The 25,539-nt window shown below is 42.5% G+C and overlaps 1 protein-coding gene across 5 annotated transcripts in view; it reads left to right on the top strand.

The window, feature by feature from the left end:
- scly (selenocysteine lyase) overlaps positions 1-25,539 on the top strand; it is a 63,362-nt gene that overhangs the window by 29,684 nt on the left and 8,139 nt on the right. For all 5 annotated transcript variants that reach the window (XM_063046128.1, XM_063046127.1, XM_063046129.1 and 2 more), the window contains 6 exons: positions 1,614-1,775; positions 2,782-2,888; positions 9,401-9,437; positions 10,676-10,759; positions 22,447-22,549; positions 23,115-23,190. In XM_063046128.1, the coding sequence (XP_062902198.1) occupies positions 1,614-1,775; positions 2,782-2,888; positions 9,401-9,437; positions 10,676-10,759; positions 22,447-22,549; positions 23,115-23,190 (569 nt within the window). The remainder of the gene's footprint in view (positions 1-1,613; positions 1,776-2,781; positions 2,889-9,400; positions 9,438-10,675; positions 10,760-22,446; positions 22,550-23,114; positions 23,191-25,539) is intronic.

Genomic DNA, 25,539 nt, shown 5'->3' with positions numbered 1-25,539 from the left:
AACAGTCAATGACATTTTATTTGTAAGTTTTCAAAAATTTGATGACATGAGTTCTAAATTGTGCATATAGATGAGGGCTGGAGCTAACAAGCAGGGAAAACTGAATGATGCAATGACCTAATAGGTAGAATTGTGTGGCTGACTCTACATAACAGGTCAGGCTGCATGCAATAAGGGAGTGGTACAGGCATAGAAGGCAAATTAAATCTGAAATTATCAGGAGAGATTACAGATGTTTATAGCGCTGATGAAAGACTAACCTAAAATAATAATTTTTCCACAGATGTTTCTGATTTGCTAGGATTTCAGGATTTTTGACTTCATTTTATATTTGCAGCATCTGTGAGATTTGATCTTTGTTATCGCAGCCTGACAATTTTATAATTGCTTTTATTGCTGTTCTTCAGGTCAAAACTTCCTGTGCTGTTGTCTGTCTTGCTGTAATTCTACATTCAATTATTGGAAAATTTATATTTCACATAAAAGCAGAGAATGCTGGAAATACAGTAGAGATAGTATTGTTGACAGTGAAGAAAGTTATCTGAGTTCAAAGTAAATTTATTATCAAAGTATATATGTGTCACCATATACTACACTAAGATTTTTTCTTGCAGGCATTCATAGTAAATACAAAGAAATAGAACAGAGTCAATGATTTAATAAGAACTTCAGTAGCAACTTTTTTTACACAAAGGATGGTGTGTGTGTGTGTGTGTGAGAGAGATCTGCCAGAGGAAGTGTTTGAGGCAAGTACATTAACAGCATATTAAAAGACAGTTGAACAGATACATGGATAGGAAAGGTTTAGAAGGATATGGGAAAACATGCGCAAATGGGACTAGTTTGCATAGGAATCTTGGTTGGCACAGACCAATTGAGCCAAAGGGCCCGATCCTTTGTTGTGTGACTATGACTCAAAACAACAGCTTATACAGCATGCAAGCAGAGAGAGAGTTTGAATTTCCAGTCGGTGATCTATCAGAATCAGGAAAGTATTTACTTGCATGTGATTTCAGATTTATTTTGTCATCTTCAACCTAAAACATTAACTGTTTATTTCAGTGTTTACGTATCTGCAGTTTTCAAATTTTTTCCCACCCTCCATTGCAATTTATACATCTTACCTTAACTCTTACCTTTTCCTGCCCCTTCAGCCAGTCTACCCCCTCTTTCCAACCAATCTGCCATCCCATTCACCTCCTGACCAGTCTCTCACAACCACTTTACTTCCCAACCTGTCTCCTCTCCCCTGTCAATTCCTTATATCTGCTTCCCTCACACAATTGACAACCTGACCCATCTACCCCCTCCCCTCCACTGCTGTTACTCCTGACCCGTTACCTCCCAACCCATCTCCCCCTCCTGTAACGACATCCTCTCCTCACTTACTTCCCCATCTGAGTCAAACCAATATGCTTTGGGCCATCAAAAACGTGTCACTTTTCTTTAGTTGTTTAATGGCACTGATTAAAAACTTCATTTGACTCATGTCTTATTGTTTGGTGACCTGGTGTTTTCAGCTCTGCACAGCAGCACTTTCCTGAAATTATTGTTAGCAGAAGTCATGTAAGATTCTGGCCTTGATTTTGTTTTTGCGTTACCTTTTGTTTCAGCCAGTTGCAGAGCTGTGTCAACGAGTTAAGATCATAAATCACCAGAGAGGCAAGGTAGCACCCAAGATTCTGCTACATACAGATGCAGCCCAGGCACTTGGCAAACTGCCAGTAGATGTGCAAGATCTCGGTGTGGATTACCTTACAATCGTAGGACACAAGGTAAAATACCATTCTTGAAGTTTCTATGGTTTTTATGTTTTTCTGTGGTTTCTATGGTTTCTGTCGTTTTTCTATGTGTGCAGGTCAGTGGGACTAAGCAGAGAATGGTTCAGCACAGCCAAGAAGGGCCAAAAGGCCTGTTTCTGTGCTGTAGTTTTTCTATGGTTTCTATGGTTTCTAGTGGAAATCAAAAATAAAACTGGGGATGCAGGAAATGTAAAACAAAATGCTGGAAATGCTCAGTGGGTCAGGGCCCATCTGTGGGAAGGGAAACAAAGTAAACTTTGCAGATCAGAGACTGCTTTGTCAGAATTGAAAGCAGGCAAAAGAAACTTCGGAAGTTGCAGGGAGGCTAGCTGTCTATGCTTGGTGATCTGTCTGAGCTCATTTACCGTTCAGTCACATCATGGCTCTTCTCTATCTTAGCTATTTACCTTTCCTTTATACCTAAAAGTACTATCCATATTTCAAAGAAAAGAATTGCAAATTTTCACTATCATTTTGTAAAACAAAAATTCTGAGTGAATGTGAAAGAGATGTGGGGAATAGGTGTGTGCAGTGTGATAGTTCTTTCAGCTGATAACCAGATTTCTTGTACTTGATTAACAGAGTTACTACCTGAACTGGCTTGGCTTAATTTGCTAGTGTTGCCATCATTGCAACTTTGCATGGGATTGATACCATCTGCTGCTTACTTTGCCTATCTGTATCATGCCTATGTGCTACACATACAGTATGTACTACCCAATTTGCCATGTCAAATGAAGCACTAAAAATATGTATTTGCAATCCAAATTGGGAGCTGATCCACACGCATAATTCCAAATAAAAGGCTGCTGTGCTACCATTTTCATGATCCCATTATGTAAAACAAAATGGCATATTTTAAGTGGTTACAGATGAATTGAACCATAAATCAAAGTATTCTGAGTGCATAACGTGCAAAGCATGTACAATTAAGTATTGTTTCCTTGTTGAAGATTCGTATTCCCGTTGTCTCCTATAGTTTTATGGCCCTCGCATTGGAGCCCTGTATGTTCGAGGGCCAGGCACGAGCTCACCAGTGAATGCCATGTTCTTTGGCGGAGGTCAAGAAAGGAAGTTCAGACCAGGGTAAGTTCTTGGAAAAAGTTTAGTGATACTTGTTCCTTTTCCAATTGTATAATTTATCTGTTAAGTTTTATCTATACAGGTGTCCCCCGCTTTTCGAACGTTCGCTTTACGAAACCTCACTGTTACGAAAGACCTACATTAGTTCCCTGTTTTCACTAACAGAAGGTGTTTTCACTGTTATGAAAAAAGACCGCGCGGAAAAAGCAGCACACCCCAAGCAGCCGCTCCTCCCCCAGATTCGGAACGGCATTTTCACTGGCATTGCTTAAACACATGCCTGTGAGCAGCTGTTAGCAAGATGAGTTCTAAGGTATCAGAAAAGCCTGAAAGAGCTCGTAAGGGTGTTACACTTAGCGTAAAACTAGATATAATTTAGGGTTTCGATCGTGGTGAACGAAGTAAGGACAAAGTGAGTTTGGCTTGTGGAAGTTGACGAAGATGATGTTGAAGAGGTTTGGCATCCCATGACCAAGAACTAATAGATGAAGAGCTGATGCAATTGGAAGAAGAAAGGATAACAATCGAAACCGAATGCAGTAGCGAATGGACCAAAAGTGAAGTCGTCCAGGAACTGAACGTGAAGCAACTGCGTGAGATTTTCACTGCAATGGTAAAGTGCGACTTTAATTTTGAAAGGGTACGTCGGTTTAGGGCATATTTGCAGGATGGTTTGAGTCCTTACAAAGAACTGTATAATCTAAAAATGCGCAAGGCTAAGCAGTCAAGCAAGCCTTCCACATCAGCCACAGCAGACGACGAACATCAACCTTCGACATCAAGGCAGGCAGGCATAGAAGATGACCTGCCTGCCCTGATGGAAACAGACGATGAGGTGACACCCCAGTGTCCCACCACCACAACCCCCGGGCCGCGGACGGATACTGATCCGCGAAGAATGTAGCGGTAGCCAGGACGCACCCAGCACATCTTTAAGAAAAAAAGCCGAAATAAACCAGCTAATTATTTAGGTACCGCCTGGCATGTAAATGTCGGCCCAGATCAGAGGCAATTACCGATTGCATCACCTCTGATCTGGGTCGACATTTACGTGTCGGGTGGCACCTAATTAATTAGCTTGTTTGTTTTGGCTTTTTTCTTAAAGATGTGCTGGGTGCATCCTGGCTACCGCTGGACCCCTGCATGCTCTGTGGATCGGTATCGGTCGGCTGCCCGGAGGGTGGGGGGCCACTGCACCACCCCATCCTCCGATGACTCAGCCTAACACACCATCATCAGTGTGCTCGGCGCTGTCCCAATTCCGGTAAGTGATACTACACTGTACGTACATTATTTCTACTTTATATCGGCTGTGTATTTTTACGTGTTATTTGGTAGCTTATGGTGACTTAGCAGCTTCATACCTTAAAGGTTACTGGAGAGCGCTTGTGCCGTGTTTCTGCCGAGAGCGCTTGCATAAGATTTTCACTACAGAGAACAGTGCAGCAATGATTGTGGAAAAGTATTTCTACTTTATATAGGCTGTGTATTCATCATATCATTCCTGCTTTTACTATATGTTACTATTATTTTAGGTTTTATGTGTTATTTGGCATGATTTGGTAGGTTATTTTTGGGTCTGCGAACGCTCACAAATTTTTCCCATATCAATTAATGGTAATTGCTTCTTCGCTTTACGACATTCCGGCTTATGAACCATTTCATAGGAACGCTGTACCTTCGGATGGCGGGGGAAACCTGTAGACTTAAAAAGGTGCAAAATACCAGATTTCCAGATTCTTCAAGAGCAGATAGCTTGCTGTTTGTTTTAATTTTATTTATGACAGAGTTGGAAAACTTTCAGTGATATATATACACAAAGAATGTTGTAGAAATAGAAAGAAAGCTTAGATTATTTATTCAATATTTGACTTTGGCTTATTGCCTATCATCCACTGGTTGAGGTCAAACAAGCCATTCATTGCTCTCTTAAATTCTGGAGAAGCCTCTGGGAAGGACAGAATCCCCACGGAGATTTTCAAGTCAATGGCTCCAGTTGCACTAAGGGTTTTCCATGCCAATCTGAGGAGTATCTGGGAAAATTAAGGCATATCCAATGAATTCCGAGATGTTTTGATCATACCTGTCTTCAAGAACAAAGGCAGCAAGACTGAATATGGTAATTATCGCAGCATCTTGCTGCTGTTGATCACCCACGTCATTTTCAACTGCCTAATTACCACCATGTCAGAGGTGAACCTGACCAAAACACAGTGTGGGTTCTGCCCTGGAAGGAGCACCATCAATATGATGTTCACTCTCCATCAGGTTCAAGAAAATCGTATCAAGCAGAACTTGGATCTGTATGTTGTCTTCGTAGGTTTAACCAAGGCCTTTGACAAGGTTAACAAGGAAGTGTTGTGGACAATCTTGTCAAAGTTGGGATGCCCACATAAGTTCATCAGTCTTACTTGCCTCTTCCTCGATGATATGACTGGCCTTGCCCTTTCAAATGGGGAAGAGTCAGAACTATTCAATATCCCAAATGGTGTGAAGCAAGGGTTTGTGCTGGCCCACCTCTTTTTCACATGCGTGCTCAATCACGTGGCCTGGGATCATGAACACGGGGTGTGCTTACAGTACAGACTTGGTGGTTCATTGTTTTATCTGCTTCATCTAAAATCCAAATCTAAGACAGTTAAAAGAGTCATCCTTGAAGCACTCTATGCGGACGACTATAGCCCGCACAGAGTCTGATCTGCTACTGGTTATTAACAGGTTTGCAGAAGCCTCGTGTCTCTTTGGCTCACTATCACTCTGGTCAAAACAAAGACCTTGTTTTGGCCTGTACCAGGATCTGCTGCTGTTGCCACCTTCCATCAGTATTGAAGGCACAGCACTGAGGATTGCAAAAGAATTTAAATACCTTGGCAGTGTCACCTCCAGCACCTGCAATCACATGTGCTAAGTCAGCACAAATCCAGATGTCCACTGAGATCAACTTGTACAAAGCTGTTGTCCTCAATCGTCTCCTGTATGGTTGTGAAATGTGGATCATATACAAAATCTGGAAGTCGGTACACTTCCACATGCACAGCCTGAGATCCATTTTAGGTTATGTTAGGTAACGTTACCAAGAGGTAATGTTGCAGCTATATAGGACCCTGGTCAGACCCCACTTGGAATACTGTGCTCAATTCCAGTCGCTTCACTACAGGAAGGATGGGGACACCATAGAAATGGTGCAGAGGAGATTTACAAGGATGTTGCCTGGATTGGGGAGCATGCCTTATGAGAATAGATTGAGTGAACTGGGGCTTTTCTCCTTGGAGGGACGGAGGATGAGAGGTGACCTGATAGAGATGTACAAGATAATGAGAGGCATTGATCATGTGAATAGTCAGTGGCTTTTCCCCAGGGCTAAAATGGCTAGCACGAGAGGGGATAGTTTTAAGCTGCTTGGAAGCAGGTATAGAGGAGATGACAGGGGTAATTTTTTTACGCAGAGAATGGTAAGTGCGTGGAATGGGCTGCCAGCGGCAATGGTGGAGGCGGAAGCCATGGGGTCTTTTAAGAGACTCCTGGATGGCTATATGGAGCTTAGAAAAATAGAGGGCTATGGGTAAAGCCTGGGTAGTTCTAAGGTAGGGACATGTTCGGCACAGCTTTGTGGGCTGAAGGGCCTGTATTGTGCTGTAGGTTTTCTATGTTTCTATGTATCCATTGTCGTGACTGTATCACAAATCTAGAAGTCCTCAACATGGTAAAGACTACTGGTTTTTGAAGCCATAATCCTGAAAGCATAACTTCTCTGGACCAGGCATGTGCATAAGCATGAAGGACTCCAGACTCCCTAAACAGCTATTCTATGGCCAGTTATCACAGGGCAGCAGAAACCATGGTATCCCTCGTATGCAATATAAAAACTGTGTAAAAGCTGGCATTACTCATAGTGGGCTTGCTCACTGGCTTATGGAACCTAGGACATGAGATAGAACTAGTTGGCATGCCTTGTTTAAATTTGTTCACAGCACTTAACTTAGAAGATTGTGTCATGCAGACCTGGAGACCTCCCGGCAGAAGAGGAAAGCAGCAGCAACAGCCGTGCCTACAGAATCAGGACAACTTGCTTGTCTCCACTGTGCCGTTGTCTATGCTGTTCAAGAATTGGCCTCGATAGTCACCTCCAAACACACATCAGATGAGATACACAAACACAATCGCCATCATCAACATCAACAAACAATCAACACTGTTTTCTACTTAATAATGTTAAGCATTTGAAGTATCTTCTGCACATGAGAGGTTTGACAGGAATGCAAGTTGTTGATTGCACTTCCTGGGACAGTCATAGAAGCATCAGCCTGCATAGTGCCTTGAAGATTTAATTAGAACATAGATCATAGAACAGGAGCAGGCATCTTGGCACACGATATTGTGCTGAACTAATTAAATTAGAAATCAAATGTTCAACTAAAGTAATCCTTTCTTCCTACAAAATGGTATAAAATTATTGTATGGTTCCTTTAGTAAAATAAAATGGACTGTTGACCTCACAATTCACTTCGTTATGACTTATTGTTTACCTGCCTTATTGTTTACCTGCAATTTTTCTGTAACTGTTACACTTTATTCTGAATTTTGTTATTGTTTTACCTTATTCTACCTCAGTGCACAGTGTAATGACTTGATCTGTGTCAATGGTATGCAAGACAAGCTTTTCACTGCATCTTGGTACATATGACAATAATAAACCAATTGCAATTCCATTTCCAATTTCTCATTCCAACACATGTCCTTTAATCCAGGCAGCGTCCTGGTAAACCTCTTCTTCACAGTCTTCAAAGCCTCAATATCCTTCCTATAATGGGGGTGACCGGAACAGAATACAGTATTGCAGATGCTGCCTAACTGGAGTTTTAAAAAGCTGCAACATAACTTCCCATTCCATATGCCTTCTTTACCACCCTATCAATCTATGTAGCTACATTCACAGAGCTATGGATTTGGACCTCAAGATCTCTCTATATATCAACACTGTTAAGGATCTTGCTATTAACAGTGTACTGTCACTTTACTTTTGATATTGCAAAGTGTAGCACTTCACGTTTAGGCAGGTTAAAGTATCATCTTCTATTTCTCCACCCATATCTGCAACTCATCTGTACCCTGGTGTATCCTTTGGCAGTTTTCTACTCTATTCCAAACACCACGAAGCATTGTATCATTTGCAAACTTACTAACACAACCATCTATATTTTCCTCCAGATTTTTATTTATTTATATATATATATATATACACACACACATACACACCACATTAACAGCAAAGATCCCAGTATGGATCTCTGCGGAACACCGTGAGTTGCAGGCCACCAACTAGAATAAGTCCCATTGATCCCTACCCTATGTCTTTTATTAGTAAACCAACTCTGAATCCAAACAGCCAATTCCCCATGAATCCCATGCAGCCTAATCTTCTGGATGAGCCTCCCTTGAGGGATCTTACTAAAATCCATGTAGGCAATGTCCACAGCTCTGTCTTCATCAATCACCTTCATTGCCTTGAAAAAGCATGTCAGCCATTACTTGTTCTACACAAAGCCATGCTGACTGTCATAATTGAGGCATGATTTTCCAAATCCCTAAGGATCCTACTCTGGAAATGTACTTTATGTGTAGTATCAAAATGGAACCCGTATTGTACCGGAGTGCTTTGCTAATTGTGTTTGTGCAACATTACACCGATGGGCCTTGAGTATATACAAACTGCAGAAAAACAAGTGGATTCAGTTACTAAATGAATGCCATGTACAGTAATTAAGTAGACTTACAGAACACACCCTGTCCTTGAACTGGTGCATTTGTGTATAAATGAGTGACTACGCTGTTTGTTCTCTTGAAGCTACCACCGGCTCTTGTGCAGCAGTGCCTTCCTTTATGGCAAGTAAAATAAACACACTTATGATTAATCCACTCTGAATTAATTGTTGTTTGTTATGAGACATAGCTATCCAGTAAATTCTCTACCATTGATGTGCTACTTGCCAGTTCTCTAAGACCTTTCCTGTGGCTAGAGAGGACATGAAGATATTGGTGAAGGCCCTGCCAATCTCATTTCTTGCCTCTCTCAATAACCTGGGATATTTCCCACCAGGCCCTGAGGACCTATCCACTTTAATGTTCTTTAAGAGACCCTACACTAACCATTTCTCTATATTGAAATGCCTTAGCAAATTAGCTGTTCCACACTGACCTCTTCTTTCCCCCCCCACACCCCTCAATCCTCGACATCCTCCTTCTTGCTAAACACTTACGCAAGTACTCTTTAAAGATCTAACCCACATCTTCCCCTTCCAAGCATATGTTCCCTCCTTTATCTTATAACTTGCTCCCTAGTTATCCCCTTGGTCTTGATGTATATCATTTCTAATTAAATAAGTATAGGACAGACTTAGAATTCTCATCATTTCTCTTCAGATTGGTTTAGAATCAATTGCATGCATTTTAAAGAATGGTAATGATACATTAATTTTTCATCTTATACTCACAATTTGTGTTTTCATACTTTTCAGGACAGAGAACGTACCAATGATCGCAGGACTTGGGAAGGTAAATAACATATTAAGGCTTGTTCTGATTGTATGAAATAGAATAGGCAGCCAGTATCCAATTTAGTTTAAAGGTTTGAATTTATGTTGGGAATTGAAAGTCTACTGAAATTTGTGCAAAACCTGTATGACCACGGCTGGCTTTTCTTTGAGTTACATTAAACTTGCTTTTACCAGTTAACAAATAATGCTCTTTGCAGTTGGAATTTTAAACTTAATTTATTCGTGTCAGATCAAGCTCCAGTTTCCCCAAGAAAATGCTTCCTGGTTCGGGATAGAGCAATGTCAAATCAAGTCCTCTTAAATGATCTGAGTGACAGTGAGTTAATTAAGCTGACTTTAAAAAAACAAATAATGAAACTTTAGCTGTACAAATCTGAAACGAAACAGAAAATACTGGTGAAATTCGGCATGAAAGGCAGCATCTGTGGGAAGGTTCAGCTAGATCTTTCATCAAAACTAGGAAATTTTAGAGAAAAAAAAGCTGTAAAGAAGGCAAGTAGGATAAAGACAGAGATTGGGAGAACCATGAGAGCCTGTTGACACCAGTTGATGTTGCCTGGATGATGGTGAAGATGACTTCTTGATGGCAGCTAAACAATATGGAGGAATTGTAAACAAAAGGAGAATGGAAGGGAAAGAAACAAATAGAATTGTGCAGGAAATGTGAGTTACGATACAGCAGTTGCTGAAAAGGAGAACGATGCGAAACCCTAGCAACTAGGCAATATTTGTGGAGGGAGAGAGAGAAACTGAGTTATATGAGAGTGGTTTGGTATTAAATATCAAAAAATTGCTAATTTTGGAAATTTGAAACAAAACACCTGAAAACTTGAGCAGAATGGATATCATCTAAATCATGCAGGTCATCCATCCTGGCTTCAGAACTCATACCTGAACATATCCCAGTACCACTTCAGATTCTAACCAAGTATCCACAGACTTCCCTGCTATCATGAAACGATCTGAAATATAAAATTTTCTCTTTCCGTAGTCGCTAAATCACCTGACAAGTTTTTCCAGCATTTTCTGTTTTTATTTCATATTTCCAACATTGCAGATTTTTGGTTTTAGTTTATGTAAATTATAAAATCCGTAAGCATTATGCTCCTGTATATGGACACTGCTTACATTATAATAATTCCTGCCTTACTGTTTAAATGGGCAGTTGTAACGAAGAGAGAAAAGTAACATGATAACATTTGTCTTCATCCTCGCTTTCCTGACCTGTTTCCCCAGGCTGCCGAGCTGGTTGTTAAGAAGCTGGAGGTGTATGCCGGTCACATGAAGGAAATAAGAGATTACCTGGAAGCAAACCTGATGGTATGTATAACTGTATTTAGTAATGGAAGATTAATTTGGATGATTAATGTGAGATGTTATTTGATTAGTATAGACCATAAGACCATAAGACAAAGGAGCAGAAGTAGGCCATTCGGCCCATCGAGTCTGCTCCGCCATTTTATCATGAGCTGATCCATTTTATCCTATTTAGTCCCACTGCCCCGCCTTCTCACCATAACCTTTGATGCCCTGCTACTCAGATACCTATCAATCTCTGCCTTAAATACACCCAATGACTTGGCCTCCACTGCTGCCCGTGGCAACAAATTCCATAGATTCACCACCCTCTGACTAAAAAAATTTTTTCGCATTTCTGTTCTGAAAGGGCGCCCTTCAATCCTGAAGTCATGCCCTCTCGTACTAGACTCCCCCATCATGGGAAACAACTTTGCCACATCCACTCTGTCCATGCCTTTTAACATTCGAATTGTTTCTATGAGGTCTCCCCTCATTCTTCTAAACTCCAAGGAATACAGTCCAAGAGCGGACAAACGTTCCTCATATGTTAACCCTCTCATTCCCGGAATCATTCTGGTGAATCTTCTCTGTACCCTCTCCAACGTCAGCACATCCTTTCTTAAATAAGGAGACCAAAACTGCCCACAGTACTCCAAGTGAGGTCTCACCAGCGCCTTATAGAGCCTCAACATCACATCCCTGCTCCTATACTCTATTCCTCTAGAAATGAATGCCAGCATTGCATTCACTGCCTTCACTACTGACTCAACTTGGAGGTTAACTTTAAGGGAATCCTGTACGAGGACTCCCAAGTCCCGTTGCATCTCAGAACTTTGAATTCTTTCCCCATTTAAATAATAGTCTGCCCGTTTATTTTTTCTGCCAAAGTGCATAACCATACACTTTCCAACATTGTACTTCATTTGCCACTTCTCTGCCCATTCTTCCAATCTATCCAAGTCTCTCTGCAGACTCCGTTTCCTCAGCACTACCGGCCCCTCCACCTATCTTCGTATCATCAGCAAACTTAGCCACAAAGCCATCTATTCTATAATCCAAATCGTTGATGTACAATGTAAAAAGAAGCGGCCCCAACACTGATCCCTGTGGAACACCACTGGTAACCGGCAGCCAACCAGAATAGGATCCCTTTATTCCCACTCTCTGTTTCCTGCCAATCAGCCAACGCTCTATCCACGTATGTAACTTTCCTGTAATTCCATGGGCTCTTATCTTGTTAAGCAGCCTCATGTGTGGCACCTTATCAAAGGCCTTCTGAAAATCCAAATATACAACATCCACTGCATCTCCCTTGTCTAGCCTACTGGTAATTTCCTCAAAAAATTGTAATAGGTTTGTCAGGCAGGATTTTCCTTTAAGGAATCCATGCTGAGTTCTGCCTATCTTGTCATATGCCTCCAGGTACTCTGTAACCTCATCCTTGACAATCGACTCCAACAATTTCCCAACCACCGACATCAAGCTAACAGGTCTATAATTTCCTTTTTGCTTCCTTGCCCCCTTCTTAAATAGCGGAGTGACATTTGCAATCTTCCAGTCTTCCGGAACCATGCCAGAATCTATCGACTTTTGAAAGATCATCGCTAATGCCTCCGCAATTTCCACAGCTACTTCCTTCAGAACACGAGGGTGCATTCCATCTGGTCCAGGAGATTTATCGACCTTTAACCTATTCAGCTTCCTGAGTACTTTTTCTGTCGTAATTGTGACTGCGCACACTTCTCTTCCCTGCCACCCTTGAGTGTCCGGTATCCTGCTGTCTTCCTCAATGAAGACTGATGCAAAATACTTGTTCAGTTCCTCTGCCATCTCCTCATCTCCCATTACAATTTCTCCAGTATCATTTTCTATCGATCCTATATCTACTCTCACCTGTCTTTTACTCTTTATATACTTGAAAAAGCTTTTAGTATCCTCTTTGATATTATTTGGTAGTTTCCTTTCATAGTTAATCTTTTCTCTCTTAATAACCTTCTTGGTTTCCTTGTGTAAGGTTTTAAAGACTTCCCAATCCTTCGTCTTCCCACTAATTTTTGCTTCCTTGTATACCCTCTCCTTAGCTTTAACTTTGGCTTTGACTTCTCTTGTCAACCACGGTTGCATCCTTTTTCCACTCGAAAATTTCTTCTTTTTTGGAATATACCTGTCTTGCACATTCCTCATTTCTCGTATAAACTCCAGCCACTGCTGCTCTGCCGTCTTTCCCGCCAGTGTCTCTTTCCAGTCAACTTTGGCCAGTTCCTCTCTCATGCCACTGTAGTTTCCTTTACTCCACTGAAACACCGACACATCAGATTTCGGCTTCTCTTTTTCTAATTTCACAGTGAACTCAATCATGTTATGATCACTGCCTCCTAAGGGTTCTTTCACCTCAATCTCTCCAGTCACCTCCGGTTCATTACACAATACCCAATCCAGTACAGCCGATCCCCTAGTGGGCTCAACAACAAGCTGTTCTAAAAACCCATCTCGCAGACATTCTACAAATTCTCTCTCTTGAGATCCAGTGCCGACCTGATTTTTCCAATCTACTCGCATGTTAAAATCCCCCACAATTATCATAACACTGCCCTTCTGACAAGCCTTTTCCATTTCCAGTTGTAATTTGTAGTCCACATCCCTGCAGCTGTTTGGAGGCCTATAAATAACTGCCATCAGGGTCCTTTTACCCCGCTATTCCTTAGCTCAACCCATAAAGATTCTGTGCCTTCCGATCCTATATCACCTCTTTCTAATGACTTAATATCATTTCTTACCAATAAAGCCACGCCTCCCCCTCTGCCTACCTTCCTATCCTTCAAGCATGCTTGGAAATCATTGTTCATTTCACAAAACTAAACCAATGGATATTTTTATTCTCTCATCATGTGCAGAACTATTGTAGGAAAATCTGTAACTTGGGTGTTTGTGGTACCCTGTGTTCTCTACGAGGACTGAGTTCAAGACCAAAAATTACTATTAAATATTATAAGACTATTTTATTCAATGTTTAAATACTGTAACATGGGTTCTGCAAAAACATAAGTATCCATCCTCTAACTGTTAGACAATTGTTCAGATTGCTGTGAGATGTGGACCTTGGTTTCAACACACAAAATCCACTCATGCTCTAAATAAGTCCATTATTATACTGTTTTCTCACGGTTCCAGAATCCATGATGGGGGCCCAATATTCTCTGAACTCCGCAGATAATTTAAAACATGGCCATCTCAGTTGACATGGGTTAATTGATCTATTCATTATCTATTCACTCTGCCTTTCAAGTCCTTGACCATCCCTGAGTCTTTGTGACTGGTAATCCAACTATAGTCTTGTTATGAGGAAGCAGGTTCACGGGTTTGGTAAGTGAGACAGAAGGCACTGATTACAAATAAGCACATTAACCTTTATTCACAGAAAACAGTAAAACATTTGTCCAAACATCTGAGCCACCCTAAGTTACAACATTTACAACACTAACGTTCAGTTAGACTTCAAACTCAACAGGTGCCTCATTCAACAAACATATGAAACTAAGTGTGCACATGGACTCTCCTATATCTACAGCATACTTTCCCAATGGTTCTTCAGCACTGGTTGCAGCCTTTGTGAAGAGCAGCCCCTGGAGACAAAGGAAAGCTTACGAGTCTTTTGCACATGCTATCCTCATACCCTTGAGGCTTCTGAAAGTAGCTTTCGAGCAGCGAGTAAACTAACCCTTCTGATTACAAGTCTCAGTCTTCTTGCCTCATTTGGTCTCCTGCAATTGCACTATCTTATCTAGAATTACTGCTTACACCCACTCCCACATCAAGGACCTTCCACCATCCTGTGGCAGGAGCTACAGGTTCCATGTTAGCTGTCTTAACCCATAGAACTAGAGTGGAAACCAGTCATTTTAATCCCAGAATATTCCTTACCTCAGACACAATCACACCTTATCCACAGTTCCTTTTCGCAATTTTCAAGGGTGATAGATCTCTTGCATTTTGCAGGCAAATTGAATATAAAATGGTCTTTGTAGACCTCACAATCTCCAAGGGAAGCAGGCTATTTGATGGAATTTGTTGTTGTGATTAATCAACAATTCCGTTATCATAGTGCCATCGTCAATAATAAAATAGCACAACTAAAATAATGGAGCCCAGAACATAGACATACTTACGACTCAAGCATTGCTTTTTTTTTAATTGTGCTTAAGCATAAGGATAACAGCTTGGACCCCTGTCACCCGCACTGTTCTGAAGTTTGAACAGAAAACTGCTATTTTTATATACAAATGTTTGTAGTATTGGAATATCAGTTACGGATATTGATTATTGTAATTTGTATATGTTTGAATTCTTTACTGACGATGAATCATCATTCACAATAGAGGTATTAAAGTTCATCGGAACTTTGAGCAGACAGCCGATGATATTTTGAAGTTACTATAGAAAATAGTGCCTTAGTTGTTGGGTATGTTTCACATCCTTCTGTTATCTCGCCTGTCTCTGACACCCCCATAGTGTAAAGAGGCACTATGTTTCTCCTCGGGAGAAGTCACACTATAGAGGCCTCTCTCATTTGGCTTGAGTACACACTGCCACAGTCTAATTGATCTGTAGTAAGCAGAGGTGTCTCCGGTGGTTTCACTTAATAGAACACAGAATAGTACTGCACAGTACAGGCCCTTCGGTCCACAATGTTGTGCTGACCCTCAAACCCTGCCTCCCATATAACCCCCCACCTTAAATTCCTCCATATACCTGTCTAATAGTCTCTTAAACTTCACGAGTGTATCTGCCTCACCACTGACTCAGGCAGTGCATTCCACGCACCAACCACTCTCTGAGCAAAAAAACCTTCCTCTAATATCCCCCTTGAACTTCCCATCCCTTACCTTAAAGCCATGTCCTCTTGTATTGAGCAGTGGTGCCCTGGGGAAGAGGCGCTGGCTATCCACTCTATCTATTCCTCTTATTATCTTGTACACCTCTATCATGTCTCCTCTCATCCTCCTTCTCTCCAAAGAGTAAAGCCCTAGCTCCCTTAATCTCTGATCATAATGCATACTTTCTAAACCAGGCAGCATCCTGGTAAATCTCCTCTGTACCCTTTCCAATGCTTCTACATCCTTCCTATAGTGAGGTGACCAGAACTGGACACAGTACTCCAAGTCTGGCCTAAACCAGAGTTTTATAGAGCTGCATCATTACATCACGACTCTTAAACTCTATCCCTCGATTTATGAAAGCTAACACCCCATAAGCTTTCTTAACTACCCTATCCACCTGTGAGGCAACTTTCAGGGATCTGTGGACATGTACCCTGAGATCCCTCTGCTCCTCCACACTACCAAGTATCCTGCCATTTACTTTGTACTCTGCCTTTCAGTTTGTCCTTCCAAAGTGTACCACCTCACACTTCTCCAGGTTGAACTCCATCTGCCACTTCTCAGCCCACTTCTGCATCCTATCGATGTCTCTCTGCAATCTTTGACAATCCTCTCCACTATCTACAACACCACCAACCTTTGTGTCGTCTGCAAACTTGCCAACCCACCCTTCTACCCCCACATCCAGGTCATTAATAAAAATCACAAAAAGTAGAGGTCCCAGAACAGATCCTTGTGGGACACCACTAGTCACAATCCTCCAATCTGAATGTACTCCCTCCACCACCACCCTCTGCCTTCTGCAGGCAAGCCAATCCTGAATCCACCTGGCCAAACTTCCCTGGATCCCATGCCTTCTAACTTTCTGAATGCCTACCTTGTGGAACCTTGTCAAATGCCTTACTAAAATCCATATAGATCACATCCACTGCACTATCCTCATCTATATGCCTGGTCACCCTCTCAAAGAACTCTATCAGGCTTGTTAGACACGATCTGTCCTTCACAAAGCCATGCTGACTGTCCCTGATCAGACCATGATTCTCTAAATGTCTATAGATCCTATCTCTAAGAATCTTTTCCAGCAGCTTTCCCACCACAGACGTAAGGCTCACTGGTCTATAATTACCCGGACTATCCCTACTACCTTTTTGAACAAGGGGACAACATTCGCCTCCCTCCAATCCTCCGGTACCATTCCCGTGGACAACGAGGACATAAAGATCCAAGCCAGAGGCTCAGCAATCTCTTCTCTCGACTCGTGGAGCAGCCTGGGGAATATTCCGTCAGGTCCCAGGGACTTATCTGTCTTAATGTATTTTAACAAATCCAACACCTCTCCCTTAATATCAACATGCTCCAAAACATCAACCTCACTCATATTGTCCTCACCATCATCAAGTTCCCTCTCATTAGTGAATACCGAAGAGAAGTATTCACTGAGGACCTCGCTCACTTCCACAGCCTCCAGGTACATCCTCCCACCTTTATCTCTAATCAGCCCTACCTTCACTCCTGTCATCCTTTTTTTCTTCACATAATTGAAGAATGCCTTGGGGTTTTCCTTTACCCTACTCACCAAGGCCTTCTCATGCCCCCTTCTTGCTCTTCTCAGCCCCTTCTTAAGCTCCTTTCTTGCTTCCCTATATTGCTCAATAGATCCATCTGATCCTTGCTTCCTAAACCTCATGTATGCTGCCTTCTTCCACCTGACTAGATTTTCCACCTCACTTGTCACCCATGGTTCCTTCACCCTACTATTCTTTATCTTCCTCACAGGGACATATATATCCCTTACATCCCGCAGGAGATCTCTAAACATCGACCACATGTCCATAGTACATTTCCCTGCAAAAACATCATCCCAATTCACACTCGCAAGTTCTAGCCTTATAGCCTCATAATTTGCCTTTCCCCAATTAAAAATTTTTCTGTCTTCTCTGATTCTATCCTTTTCCATGATAATGCTAAAGGTCAGGGAGCGGTGGTCACTGACCCCCAGATGCTCACCCACTGAGAGATCTGTGACCTGACCCGGTTCATTACCTAGTACTAGATCTAGTATGGCATTCCCCCTGGTTGATCTGTCCACATACTGTGACAGGAATCCATCCTGGACACACTTAACAAACTCTGCCCCATTTAAACCCTTGGAACTAATCAGGTGCCAATCAATATTAGGGAAGTTAAAGTCACCCATAATAACAACCCTGTTATTTTTGCACCTTTCCAAAATCTGCCTCCCAATCTGCTCCTCTGTATCTCTACTGCTACCAGGGGGCCTATAGAATACCCCCAGTAGAGTAACTGCTCTCTTCCTGTTCCTGACTTCCACCCATATTGACTCAAAAGAGGATCCTGCTACATTACCCACCCTTTCTGTAGCTAAGGTTGAATACAACTGTCCCAGGCTATCTTTGCCTTACTGCAACCTCCACATATGTGGCTGCATCAGGTTGTGTGTAGAGCCCAGGTATGTGGGCACCAAGTACCACTATGTGCCCAGGTTCTACTTGTCGCCCTGGCTACGAAGGATGTGTCTGGCCCCACTCCCGCGCAACGCCCCAGTCAGCTGGTCGTTGCTGGCATACCTGTCCTACGTAGCAAAGTTCTTCCAGGAGAACGCCTTTGACCACAGGGCCATCAGGCAGTGGTCGGCACGTAGTGTCCTGCAGGCACTGCAGGAGAAGGACGTGATGGACACAGTGGGGTGGTTTCCTGAGCAGACTGTCCAGTTCATCTGGCAAAATGCCTCATTGCCAGATCTAACCAACAGGCACCAAGACCTCGCCTGGCTGGCGGTGAGAGGGGCCCTCCCAGTCAGAGCCCTCCTGTACGCCCGGAACGTCGTCTCCGCACCCCACTGCCCACGGGAGGACTGCAGTGAGGAGGAGTCTGTGACCCACCTCTTTGCACACTGCCAGTTCGCAAAGAGGGTGTGGAGGAGGATGGACGGGCTAGTGTCACGGTTTATCCCCAGCAGCTGCGTAACAGAGGACTCTCTGATCTACGGGCTGTTCCCGGGGACATACACGGAGACCAACGTCCGGTGCTGCTGGCAGATCATCAACTCGGTGAAAGACGCTCTTTGGTCGGCCCGAAACTTGATGATCTACCAGCACATGGAGATGTCCGTGGGAGAATGCTGCCGACTGGTACATTCTCGACTGCAGGAGTACGTGCTGAGGGACGCACTGAAACTTGGTGCAGCCACCGCAAGGGCCTGGTGGGGAAGGACCACAGTATAGGTTTCTCCACCCGTGGGAGTGGGAGGGGTCGGAGGGCAGGGAGTATACCCCTCAACAATGATATGGTAAGCTGAACTACTGGAGTGCCACGTGGGTGGCTATAAATACGGATATGTACTGTGTATAATGGAAACGTATGTAAAGGATGAAAAGTTATTGAATGGTTTATTGTATATATTTATTTTTGAATAAAGTATATTTTGAAATTAAAAAAAACTTCCACAATAGTATTAAGTGACCACCAAGATCGCGGATGATAAACTCAACAGGTTTCACTTTCTATCCAGTTCCTTGTAAAGTACAATTATGATGAGGTGTGAAATGAGTAATCAAGAAGTGATGACTGGAAGATTGTAAATGTTAACTGTAATCCTGTGCCCTGCAGATTGCAGAACTGGACTACAAAACTGGTAGTTGCTGTGTACATACATCTATTGATGCTTCTGGACACATCTTCAGTGATGTTCCTGGGTGTTTCGGGTCTTTCAACATCATACAACCTCCTCCAGGTGACCCAGCCGGGGCTGATCAGACCCCAACTTGTGTCCAGATGGCTAGCTACTTATGACTCCATGGCTCCCCTCTTTTGAGCCACAGCCATCTTGAGGCCCTCTCTGCCGCATCGGTGGTACTGCGGATGGCTCTCCTCTTCCTCTCTCCCTCGATGCCCAAAATGCTGAAGACTCTAACTATAAGAACAGGCTACGAATCCCCTACAACCAACCTCCACTGGGAGACACCTCGCTCTCCATCCAGCCTGCTGACAGTTGCTGACCAGCCCTGCGTACTTGGAGAGCTTCCTTTCAAAGGCCTCCTCCAAGCTATCTTCCCATGGGACTGTCAGCTCCAGCAGCACCACTTGCTTAGTAGACTCAGACACTAGGACAATCAGCTCTGACAAAGGCAATGGTCTGCTTGGAGGGTCGGGACCGCTTCGCCCACTCAACTCCTGCGCTGACGGCTTCAGTGATGGTCTTCAGGACCTGATCATGCCTCCACCTGTACCGTCCCTCACCAAGTGCCCTTGCACAGCCGCTGAGGATGTGCTCCAGGGTTCCTCGCTTGGAGCACAGTGGGCACGCAGATGACTCTGCCTTGCCCCATGTGTGCAGGTTTGATGGGCTTGGAAGCACATCGCACACTGCCTGGATGCGATGTGGTTCGGCTTTCCAAAGATCAGCCCAGGTCACTTTCCTCTCAACCGCATTCTCCCATCTTGTCCAAGCTCCCTGTTGCTTCATTCCCACCGTCTTGCAGGCTCTCATCTCCTCCACTACTGCTCTCACCTCCTCCTGAACTAGACGACGCCTTTCCTTCCCTCTGGTGTCCATAAGTCGTATGGCAGAGAGACTTCCTCCTCCAGCTTGTTAATTAGTGACTGCTACTGGAAAGGTAAATTTAGGTGGAAAACTGTATTGGCAACATTCACCACCAGAGGTCACAGCAACAAAGCAATTAATTTGGGTGCAGTTCATAGTGGTGGCTGGAATCTATTGCAAGATAATCTGCTTGATATCACTACTGCCAGCCAGATTTAGTTTAACATATTAGTTAATCTAGTGCTTCATAACTGATATTCTGGTTATTGTGTATAATTAAAACAGACTTTGTGAATGTATACTTCCCTAAAGGCAGCTGCCTGTATCCTAACTTGCATCGTCTTTTTCATCCATTGCTACTTTAGTTCTCAGTTGAGCAAAACCCCTGAATTAGTTCTTATGCCCCACCTCCACCCCAATGCTCCTGTCCCCTGTCCTGATGTAGAATCTCAACCTGAGAAGTCAATTACCACTTTGCCTCCACAAATGCTGCCTGACCCTCTAAGTTCCTCTCGTAGTTTTTCTTTTGCTTCAGATTCCAATATCTGCAGTCTCTTATGTTTCCTTGTTGTTTCCAATAGTGGGAGAGTCATGAACAAGGTGACACGGCTACACATTAAGTCACCTCCTGAGGTGTGTAGATATTTCTTCTCTCAGAGCTTACTGAATCTTTGGAATTCTCTCCCCTGTGGGTGGTGTTGGCTGGGTTATTAGGTGAATTTAAGGTGGAGTTTGATAACTATCTGAAAGACTGGGAATTGGCGGAAACCAGCAATGAAGAGAAGTTGAAGCCAGCATGGTTTATCTACAGTCATATTGAAAGGTGGAGCAAATTGGAGAGACCTGATAGCCTACCTCCGCACATGTTTTCTCATGTTTTTAAGTGTGAAATATCTGCACCCCACATTCTTGAACACATGCATATCCCTGACTTGCATTGGCCCCTCAGTCTGATGTTCCCATATTCAGACTTCTCTCTTTCTGTGACATCTACCTGACAATGTTCTCAGCGTTCTGGTATCATATTAGATTAGAATAGATTCAACTTTATTGTCATGGTGCTGAGTACAGATACAAAGCCAATGAAATGCAGTTAGCATCTGACCAGAAATTCAAAGAATAGTGTTATTTACAAAATAACTGCGAATAAAAAGTAAGTGCTACACAAATATACAAGTACTGAGACAGTACAATACGGATGCGGTACTGCTTAGCGCTGTGATGTGAGGTTCAGCAGGGTCACAGCTTCCGGGAAGAAGCTCTTCCTGTGCCTGCTGGTGTGGGAGCGGAGGCTCCTGTAGTGCCTACCGGATGGGGGGAGAGTAAAAAGTCCATGGTTAGGGTGAGATGCATCCTTGATGATGCTTTTTGCCCTGCCCAGGCAGCACTTATCATAGATGTTCTCAAGGGTGGGCAATTGGGTGCCAATAATCTGCTGGGCAGTTTTCAGCACACGCTGGAGTGCTTTGTGGTCCAGTACGGGACAATTGCCGTACCACACTGAGATGCAGTTGGTGAGTATGCTCTCAATGGTACAGCGGTAAAAGTTCATCAGTATCCCGGGACAGAGGTGAGCTTTCTTGATGCTCCACAGGAAATAAAGGTGCTGTTGCACCTTTTTGACCAGGATGGATCATATGTAGTCTTTATAAAGCTCTGGTGACTGCTCTGGAGCGCATTATTAGGTTACAGGTGTTTTTGAAATGCAGACTGTTGTATTTGTATTTATGGGTAATTTGTTTTCTATTGGTTGAATAGTTTTTACTTAAATACATTCTATTTTGTGCCAGGTGCATCTCACTAAATAAATTCTCTTTTTATTTTGTATTCTCTTGTTTTATAGTGTTGGCTGTTCAGTCAAAGTGTTGGCCTCTATGCTGACTGATTTCATTTATAGGAGTTATTATTTTCAGTCATCTCTGTAACTAAAAGATTTTTATAGTCTATGCAGCATCTTATTAAGAGGACAGGCTTGGATGTTGATCCAGCCTGACCTTGTCCCTTACAGACAAAGTAAACTGGTGGTCAGCTCAGATCCAATTCTTATTAATTACAATGAGATATCAATTATAACAAGATGGGTCAGTCCACTAGACCTTGTGCATTCTAGGTATGTGAACTGTCGTCAGTGGAAATTAAATAGGAAATGATTCCCTGCAATTGTGTACAAGTCTGGATTATATTGAATGTCTTATTGTATTGTTGACAGTACGTACAGTAACATCTGACCATGTGACTGACTAGTTTTTCTGTTCCTGCCCCAGGCTGCCTTTGGAAAGGAAAAACTTCATTTCAACAGCCACTTCCAGGAATCAGACAGGTTACCAAATACCTGCAATGTGTCCATTCTTGGTCCTAACTTACAAGGTGTGGCAAAATATATGATAGTCAAGCATAAAATTATACAAGAAGAAGCAAGCAGGGACAATGGGCCCATTGCTTATCACCACATTCACTTTTTTTGTATGATTTATTCGTTTCACCTTGTATAAAGCATATTTTCTTTTTCCATTCCTCCCACGTGAATAACTTAACATTTGCCCATATTTGTCCTTTTTTGCTGATTCTTGGTCTTTACCTTAGTGGTCAATGCCTCTGGGCAAGAACTTTAGCATGCTGCTCAGCTTCCTTCTCCCCTCCCTGACAAAGCTTTACTAGAATATGTTAGAATCATCTGAGTCATTAAAAAGATTTTAAATAGTCTTGAATCTGGTATTGCTTCCTGTGGAATCTGATTGGTAACAATCTTACAATCTGAAAATCTAGTTTCATCCATGCTGTTGCAGTTGTTTATTCAATCTTTTCAAAGTGTTCAATAACCATTAATTCTATGAACTTTTACTTTATGTAGCACCCATAGATTTGCTGTTAATTATGCTTCTTAATTAATGGTTAATAAAACAGAAATGGAAATTGTGTTGTTGTGTCCCAGGTCGGAAGGTGCTACAGCACTGCCAAAGGCTTCTAGCGAGTGTGGGAGCTGCTTGTCATTCTGAAAATGTCAGTAGGTAAGTAGATGCTTTCCATAGATTCTGGAGTGGATAGAAGAATAATTTTACATCTATATAATACTAAAACTCTCATGCTCTGTCTGTCTGTTTGTCTGTTTGTGACCTTCAATTAGCACAAACACATTACAACAGCACTTTTTTTTAAGCTAAATCGAATTAAAATGTGCTAACTTACAGAATGCAGACAAAGTTCAGGGTTATATATTTATATAAAATTGCTCATTCACAAAAATCAACAGCCTCCCTTTTAACCCGAGAGCCGATCTGCCATCATGGAAATCGGGACGCGACAGCCCGATGCATGCGCACGGCCAGCCTCAGCAGCGACATCTACTGGAACAAAAGGGCAGGGCAGCTCTATTTCGAGTGGTTACATTCTGCTAATCACCATCAGCATGTGCAGGATTGGGACAGATCTAACTGCCACCCATCAATAAGAGATAATTTAATCTTATTATAATGATGTACTTCAAGGTACCCATAAAACCCTTTGCTGCAGTCAAAGGACAGCGGTGACTATATCAGGTCCATTTAGGAGAGCGCCAACCACTGTCATGCCTTCCTATTCACTGGAGAAATCACACATTTCTGTTATATGAAGGGGAAGGTCAGGACAGGCAATTTGCAGCCTCTACCTAATGAACTCCTCAATTTGTACAGCAATGATGAACCTGTTGCAAATGAGTTCAGGAAAAACATCAGACAATACAATTGCCTCTTCTAAATGACAGCCTTTGGTGCCAATGAAGTCATTCCAACTGGGAATTGATGGAATTCTTCTGTGATTATTCAAGGCCAAATCCATCATTATATCAGACATTTAATTCCAGATCTGATCCAGCAAGCCCGATTCCTTCAAATTTACTTCATGGATATTTAATGTTCATTCTGGTCACATATTTGTCTTGCTATGCGTCCTTCTTCTTTAATAAGCTGAGTTTCTCTTCTTTAATCTTCAAATCAAAGAGATAGCAATAACATTCAGGAAAATTTAATATTCATTCTGGTCATATCAGACTGCACTACCCTTGTCTCAAAGGGTGCCCCAACGGGTCACCCCGTTGTCTAGTATCTACTATTCCTGCATTGCCCATTCTTGTGGTTTCTGGGGAAATTTTGCTTATTCTTTAATCCTCTGAAGTCAGTAGGAAGAATGCTGTACCGCAGTGGACCCCAACCATTGGGCTGCAAAGCATGTGCTATTGGGCCATGAGGAAATGATATGAGTCAGCTGCACCTTTCCTTATTCCTTGTCACGCACTGTTGAACTTGAACACCGGCACCCCCCCCTCGGCTGATCTGCAAGAATATTGTCAATATTAAACCAGTCCGCGGTGCAAAAAAGGTTGGGGACCCCTGCTCTATGGTCTGATGAGCTTTTTTGGCTATCAGACTAAACGCAATGTTTGGCATTGGCCAAATACTGCACATCATCAAAAACACATAATTCCTACCATGAAGCATGGTGGTGGCTGTATCGTGCGTGAGGATGCTTCACTGCAGCAGGCCCTGGAAGGTTTGTGAAGGTAGAGGGTAACATTAATGCAGCAAAATTCAGGAAAATCCTGGAGGAAAACCTGATGCAGTCTGGAAGAGAACTGTAACTTGGGAGAAGATTTGTTTTCCAGTAAGACAATGACCCCAAGCATAAAGACAAAGCTACAGAGAAATGTCTTAAATACAGCAGAGTTAATGTCCTGGAGTGGCCAAGTCAGAGTCCAGGCCTCAATCCAATTGAGAATTTGTGGCTGGACTTGAAAAAGATCTCTATGCAATCTGACAGAGCTTGAGCAGTTTTCAAGAGGAATGGGGAAAAATTGCAGTGTCCAGATGTGCAAAGCTGGTAGAGACAGCTTTTTCACTTTGACACGAAAGAGTCTTTTTCTGTTAATCAGTATCAAAAAAGCCAAATTAAATGCATCATGATTCAATGTTGTAAAACAATAAAACATGAATGCTTCCAGGAGAAGGGGGGAATACTTTTATAGGTACTCTACATTTAGCAATCTGTATCCTCTAAATATAACGGTTTGTACATCCACATTGCTCTGAAACATTCAATGGTGTAACTCATCTAAAGTGCTATAATTTCCAAGAATGTGCCTCAGTAACGGTTGGCCCCGGCTCTGAATGAGATGCATGGCACACCATAGACATGTTCACAGTTGAAGCCTACACCAGGAAAAAGGATATATTACTGATTTTTTTTTAGATGGGTTATGAGGTTTAGTTCCATTTTTCTGCCCACCATCCCATAGGAAATTTGGACATTTGTCAAATATATATAATGAACTTCAAAAAAAAACTGGAGGTAACAACAATATCTTCCTCTGAAGGAAAAAGAAA

Source organism: Mobula hypostoma, chromosome 4, assembly GCF_963921235.1.
Source record: "Mobula hypostoma chromosome 4, sMobHyp1.1, whole genome shotgun sequence".
NCBI lineage: Eukaryota > Metazoa > Chordata > Chondrichthyes > Myliobatiformes > Myliobatidae > Mobula > Mobula hypostoma.
Note: the sequence above shows the minus strand (reverse complement) of the source record. Positions and strands in the feature narration are given on the sequence as shown.